This window comes from Vombatus ursinus, unplaced genomic scaffold (assembly GCF_900497805.2).
Source record: "Vombatus ursinus unplaced genomic scaffold, bare-nosed wombat genome assembly UNPS02014799.1, whole genome shotgun sequence".
NCBI classification, from domain to species: domain Eukaryota; kingdom Metazoa; phylum Chordata; class Mammalia; order Diprotodontia; family Vombatidae; genus Vombatus; species Vombatus ursinus.
This window is the reverse complement of record NW_020954577.1, coordinates 49,136,535-49,143,428: the sequence shown is the minus strand read 5'-3', so window position 1 is coordinate 49,143,428 and position 6,894 is coordinate 49,136,535. Positions and strand designations below refer to the sequence as shown.

The 6,894-nt window shown below is 40.1% G+C and overlaps 1 protein-coding gene across 5 annotated transcripts in view; it reads left to right on the top strand.

The window, feature by feature from the left end:
• The window catches only part of LOC114050438 (tax1-binding protein 1-like), a 72,592-nt gene extending 65,970 nt beyond the window's left edge, over positions 1 to 6,622 (top strand). For all 5 annotated transcript variants that reach the window (XM_027872118.1, XM_027872117.1, XM_027872116.1 and 2 more), the window contains 2 exons: positions 5,437 to 5,522; positions 5,998 to 6,622. In XM_027872118.1, coding sequence (XP_027727919.1) covers positions 5,437 to 5,522; positions 5,998 to 6,199 — 288 coding nt within the window. In that variant the 3' untranslated portion in view covers positions 6,200 to 6,622. The remainder of the gene's footprint in view (positions 1 to 5,436; positions 5,523 to 5,997) is intronic.
• The last annotated feature ends 272 nt before the right edge of the window (positions 6,623 to 6,894 follow it).

Below are 6,894 nucleotides of genomic sequence, written 5' to 3'. Positions count from 1 at the left end.
TTATTTGAGGTAGGTATAATGCCGATCATAGGGATAATGTCTCTCAGACTATAGAAAGGAGCAGTGAATTTTGGGTTGCTGCATTTTCTGTCTAGCTAAGGGTCAACAGTTTTAATCACCCATAATTATAAAACTGTTAACTATCTTGGATATGTCTTTATTTTATTTTATTTTTTTTGGTAGATGTGTCTTTATAAAAGATAATAGACTTTGGCCTTCAAAACAATGTATCTGGAGATGTGCAGAGAGAGGTCTGGGATCTCCCTGCCTTGCACATTCTGTCTCCTGATACAGATTGCGATCCATGCTGCCCACCCGGGTGACTCTTCAGCTCCTGAGTTTTGCAGCATCCCTTGTGGTGCAGCCTTCTTGCTTTCTCTGCATCTTGTAAAGTGACTGGGGGTGGGGCACTTGAATGTCCGCTGCTGGTCATCCTTTGTCCTGGGCCATCGTGAGCCTGTTTTTTTTTCCTGTTGTACATTAACCTGACGATCTCTTTCTCATGATTTTCTCTGCAGTTCTTTGTTGATCATAAGTTACGGCTCGTTCACGTTGCTGTATGTCTAGGGCCTTCTTGGTGATAATAATTTCCACTCCTTCAGAAACACTTTTCAGTATCTCATGGCCATACAATGACGTTGTTAGAATATTGATATTATTTCCTGAAGGCAGTTTAGCTTCTTCCCCTCCTAATGTTCAGTTCTGGACCTGGCTTATTGTCTGTTTGTATAGCCTGTCCCAGATGCACAAACTGATGAATGAATGAATGAATGAATGAAAAGAATTTGTTAAATGTTTACTGTGTGCGAAATACTTCAGATGGAAATAAAAAATTAAGACAGGATGTGCTCTTAATGAACTTATGTTCTAAACTGGGGATACAACACATAACAGGGCTTTAGCTGCAAAATTGATCAAAGGGCCTGGTGATCCTTGGGATGCCACTGTATGCAGTGTGCCAAGATCCATAGGGCCTGGGGGCACGGAGGGCATCGTAGCGAGGTATGTGGTAAGGCTATTTCTCCTTCCTACATGGATCCTGACACCTATACTCCATCTCGTTTCCTGTGGGAGGGAAACTGGAGTCTTTGCATTGGGAGAAGGGTTGGTGGGGAGGATACTCAGTCAGCCATCTGTTGCAACAAGCACCACTGGCCAGCATCCTTATGAAAGTCTGAACTGGGTGGTGACTAGTCACCGGCCTTTAGAAGGACGGAGAAATGCTTAGGGAATTGTTTAAATTCTCTGTACTGGCAAATCCATTTTTTTTTTTTTTAAAGGCAATTGGGGTTAAGTGACTTGTCCAGGGTCTCACAGCTAGTAAGTGTCAAGTGTTTGGTCTGAGGCCGGATTTGAACTCAGGTCCTCCTGACTTCAGGGCTGGTGCTGTATCCACTGTGCCACCGAGCTGCCCCAAATCCATTTTTTTTTAATGATTCAAAGTCTATTAACCCAGGAAGTAAAGACCAACACCCTTTCTGTGATCGATTCGCCCGAAAGCCACAGAAGTGCCTTCTTTGCAACGATTTTAAAGACATTTAGTGACAATATTTGTATGATCATATATGCTCTTATTTGCCTGATTGTATGCTATTTTGTGTCCCAAATATAGTTTCCTATAAATCCCAGATTTTGAAACTAGATAAACACGGGAAAACTTTGTCATAATAACAAAATAGTTTGTCCTAGATTCAAATTGTATTTAAATGAAGTATCTTTCTTCATGTTTTTCATGAAATATATGGGCAACCTGAATATCTTTTACTTGAGTATCTGTTCTTTAAATACACAATATATTTTGTGTATGTGAGAGAGATGGAGAGAGAGAAGTAAGAGTTTTTGTGTTTCACTCTTCAGCTTTGATATTTTGCACATCTCTAGGCTTGAGGGAGCACGTGTCCCAAGAAAACTCATGTCATATCATGAGACATCTTGAACTGGGTTTTTTGTTGACAACTTAAACTCAACATGTCCTAAAATGGACGCATTATCTTTCCTTCATAACCCCCATTATTGTTGAGGCATCACTATCTGCCCAGTCTTTCAGGCCGCTGGGAGTCATTCTGGACTCCTTACTCTCCTCCTTCGTCTCCAAAGGTCTCTTGATATCATCTTCGTAACCTCTCTCCAGTACTCCCCTTCTCTCTTCTGATGCTGGCCCTACTTTGGTGAAAGCCTTTCCCACCTCAGGCCTGGACCACTGCAGTAGCTGCGGGGGGGGTGGGTGCAGAATGCCTGTCCCAAGTCTCTCCCCACTCTGGTTCATCCTCCATTCAGCCAGCTTCAGTCTGGTTCTCCTAAAGCCCAGGTCTGACCATGTCACATCCCCCACTCAATAAACTCCAGTGGCTTCCTGTTGCCTCCAGCAGCAAATACAAAGTGCTCTGTTTGGCCTTCACCACCAGCCTCAACACCAGCCCCCCTCCTGCTTTTTCCAGTTTTCTTCCCCCTCATTCTCTTTCCCCTCTCCACCTCGAGGCCATCGACATGGGCCTCCTTGTTGTTCCTCACATAAGATACTGCATCTCCTGACCCAGGCCATTTTCTTTCTGTCCTTCATGCCTGGAATTCTTTCCTTCCTTATCTCTGTCCTCAGCTTCCTTGACTTCCTTCAATTCTCAGCCAAAATCCCACCTGATGCAAGAAGAATAGCCGATTCTCCTCAATGTTAGTGCCTCCCCTCCCTTCATTATCTGTAGCTTATTCTGTCTGTCCCATTGGTATGGCTGTCTGCATGTTGTTTTCCCCCATCAGACGGAGCTCCTTGCACACAGTGACTGTCTCTCCAGCACTTGGCATGTAGGGGGTCCTTGTAAATGCTACTTGATTGATAAAATTAAAACCAAACCTGCTGTCCTATCTTTTTTTACCTGTCATAAAAGAACAGTTTAAACAAAAATTGGTTGCAAGGAAGAGAGTTTTCTGCATATGTTTAGCCGCTGGATTTCATGCACACAAATTTTTTTGAGTAAGAACAGACCTTAACTCGTTAGGTGGTCTGAAGCAGACATGATTGGCCATCAATATGTCGTGAGCCTCATCAGTTCCTGCTCTAGCTAATAACAGCAACAGCTAGCATTTATTAAGTACCTACCTTGTGCCATCTACTATGCTAAGCACTTTATAAATATTCCATTTGATTCTCATGACCTTGAAAGGGGGTGGTGGTGGTTCTTTTATCCCCATTTTACAGTTAAGGCAGACAGAGGTGAAGTGACTTGCCCAGGGTCACACAGCTAGAAAGTATCTGAGGCTGGATTTGAACTCAGGTCTTCCTGTGTTTAGCACCCCCTAGCTGCCTATTTATGTATTTTTTAGTGGGGTTTTTTTTTTGTTTGTTTGTTTGTTTGTTTATTTGTTTTGTTTTTGCTAGGCAGTGAGGTTAAGTGACTTGCCCAGGGTCACACAGCTAGTAAGTGTTATGTGTCTGAGGGCGGATTTGAACTCAGGTCCTCCTGACTCCAGGGCTGGTGCTCTATCTACTGCGCCACCTAGCTGCCCCCTGTTTATGTGTTTTTAACCTTCATGAAATGAGAGGAAATACTGGAGGGTGATTTAGATGCTGTGCCTAAGAGAGGATTGAAATGCATGATCTGCTGCCCTTGACGGCATATTCAGATGGCTCAGAACTGACTCGGGGGGAGGTTTGGGAGGACACGGGGTGGAGGTGTGTGAATCTGAAGCTTTTTTTCTGCTAACTTAGGCTCATAGATTTTTAGGAGTCTTATCTGACAACCTATTATCAAGATTGGATTTTTGTTGTAAAAAGGTGTTCATGCTGGTACACTGCCTGGATTTAACCTCACCCCTGCCCCCATCCATCTCTTCCTCATTTTAATAAGTTCTTTTTCCTTGATTATAATTATGAGAGTTTCCTGGAAATTAATGCATTTACTACTTGGCAATAGGCAAAGAGGTACATTGATTTTTCTTCCACATGTTTGGGTTAAGGTGGTTGTTTAATGTGAATATTAGAGCATATTGATGCCAGAGATTTGGTTTAAGTTGATAATTTTCTCCACAGATCCTTAGATGAGCAAAAATAGCTAAGATAGTTGTAAATAAATTTCAAAAGTCAGTTTTTACCAATGGCAATGTTGTTTTCCAGCCTTACATTAAACAGTTGTCAGCACTTAGACCATTCTTTTTTTTTTTTAAGTTATTTTTACAACTGAAAAAAAATCTGCTTTCTCTTCCTCTCATGTCCCGACCCCTACCCCAGTTATTTATATATCTATCTCACTTTGCACTGAGTCCATCATCTCTCTGTCAGGAACTGGGTAGGATATTTCAGCACGAGTCCTCTAAATGTTGTGTCAGACAAGTATTTCAAAGTAGTTAGTCTTTACAGTGTTGTTATAGTCTTATAAATTATTCTCCTGGTTCTGCTCATTTCACTTGCATCAGTTCATACAAGTCTTCCCAGGTTTCTCTGAAAACCCCATCTCCATCATTTCTTAATAACATTCCATCACATTCATATACTATAATTTGTTCAGCCATTCTCCATTTGGTGGGACGCCCAATCAATTTCCAATTCTTTGCCACCACAGAAAGAGCTGCTGTGGTTTTGCACATGAGTCCTTTTCTTCTTTCTCTTTGGGGATACGGACCAGTATGGATGGATATCTCTAGATCAAAGGGTATGCATAATTTAATAACTTCTGAGTCTTAGTTGCTTCCCAGAATTTCTGAGCCAGTTTATGGCTCTGCCAGCAGTGCGTCACTGTACCGGTTTTCACACAGTTCCTCCAGCATTTGTCATTTTCCTTTTTTGGGTCAACTTTGCCAATCTGATGGGTGTAAGACGGATCCTCAGAATTGTTGTAATGTTCATTTCTTTCAATTATTAGTGATTTAGAGCATTTTTCATATAGCTATTTACTTGGTGATTACTTCTCCTGAAAATGAAATGAAATTCTTATCATTTGACTATTTATAAATTGGGGAATGGCTCTTATTTCTATAAATTTGAATCCATTCCTAACATCTTAGAAGAGAGATCTTTATCAGAGAAACCTGCTGCAAAGATTTATTTTACCAAATTACTTGATTCTCTTCTAATTTTTGCTGCATTGGTTTTGTTTGTGCAAAATCTTTTAATTTTATATAATCAAAACTGTCCGTTTTAACCTTCTGTGTTCCTCTGTCTTTTGTTTGATCTCGAGCTCTTCCCATATACATAGATCTAACAGATAAATTTCTTCCTTTGTATCTCTAATTTGTTGATGATGTTAGCTTTTATATCTAAATAGTTACTAAAGTTTAAAGTAATTCTTACAGAAATTGACCTTCAAGTTCATGTTCACATGAAACCCTTACCGAAAGATAATAAAAATACTTAGTTGTCCTTCAAATATAGTCTGATTTCCTTCGGATTCTGGCATCGTTGAGTTACACGTGTAAATAAATCCTGTTGAATTATGTTTTATGCAGGATGATGATGAGAATGTCCTTACTGCTCCAGAACCTCCAAGCCAGCTTTTACATGCTCATGGGACGGGCTTTTGCTTTGATTCCAGGTAATCTTAACCTTTTCCATGTAGAATTCATGCTTTGTATATAGTTTCAGAAATTCTTAGTTATTCAGTAGGGTAGATGATATGGGGAATTTCAGGTTGCTTTCATCCTTATGGATGATTACAAAGAAACGATTGGAATTATGTGCTTCATTTTACTTATTATAAGGAACCATTTTGGGAGCTCAGTAAGTAAAATGCGTAAGACCAAGGGTTGAGCTTTCGGTGAATGGTTCTCCTTGCTGATTCTTTGTCTCGGTGAGCTGGGAATGGGGTTCTCTTGACCTGCAGGAGACGTCTGGGTCTTTGGAGAGGAACAGCGAGGTCACTGACATGAGGGAGGGGCTTGGCAGTGGGAGCCCCAGGTGTCTATTCTGGAGTGACCTACAGTTTTCTGAGAAGCAGTGCTTAGCATGTTAGCATGCATGCATTTATGTATCAGAAACAGGTAATGATTTCGTGTCCCTATCTCTTCAAGCTTTGATGTGCACAAGAAGTGTCCCCTCTGTGAATTAATGTTCCCTCCCAACTACGACCAGAGCAAGTTTGAAGAGCATGTCGAAAGTCACTGGAAGGTGTGCCCCATGTGCAGTGAGCAGTTCCCTCCAGACTATGACCAGCACGGCTTTGAAAGCCACGTTCAGACCCATTTTGATCAGAATGTTTTAAATTTTGACTAGAATGTCACTTTTTATTATGCATTATACCAGTTTACCATTTAAAAAAAGATCACTTCCAATAGCTAAACCATATCTGATAAAATATCTACTGCATTTTTCTGACTACTTACATTCTGTGTTACCTGTGTACAATGCAGTAGAACTAGGGTCAGGATCAATATCTGGCTTATCAGCAGATAGCAGTTTAACCTCTGTTTCTTTCACCTGCTCTAAGAAAAGAAAGAAACTCTTTGTGTGTGTGTATCTTTATTTATTCCTCGATTGTGAACATTATATCATTAAAGGATACAGGGATTATTTTAATGTGACAGTGGAAAAAATTATATGGTGGTAGGTGACTTAGCCAACTGATAACAAGTTTCTGTCGAATAGCTGATTGAGCATGATTAAATATTATGTAATAAAAAGTATTTCTGATAGCAATCTCGTGGAGTAATTCTTTGGGTAACCTTCAAAAAATGTTTTAATTTATTCTATGAACACAGAGTTTTTTAATCTTCTTTAGAAGTTTAGATGCATGCATGATGAGATTACCTGCTCGCAACATAGCAAATACCTCTGGTACATGTGAAATGTTTGCCTTAGGAATTAATCTAAGAAAGCATATTTTGCTTTAATCCAGTATTTTTATGAATTAAAAATATTATAATTAGATTTATCTGGATGATTATTTTAAAATCAGCTTACAGTTGTAT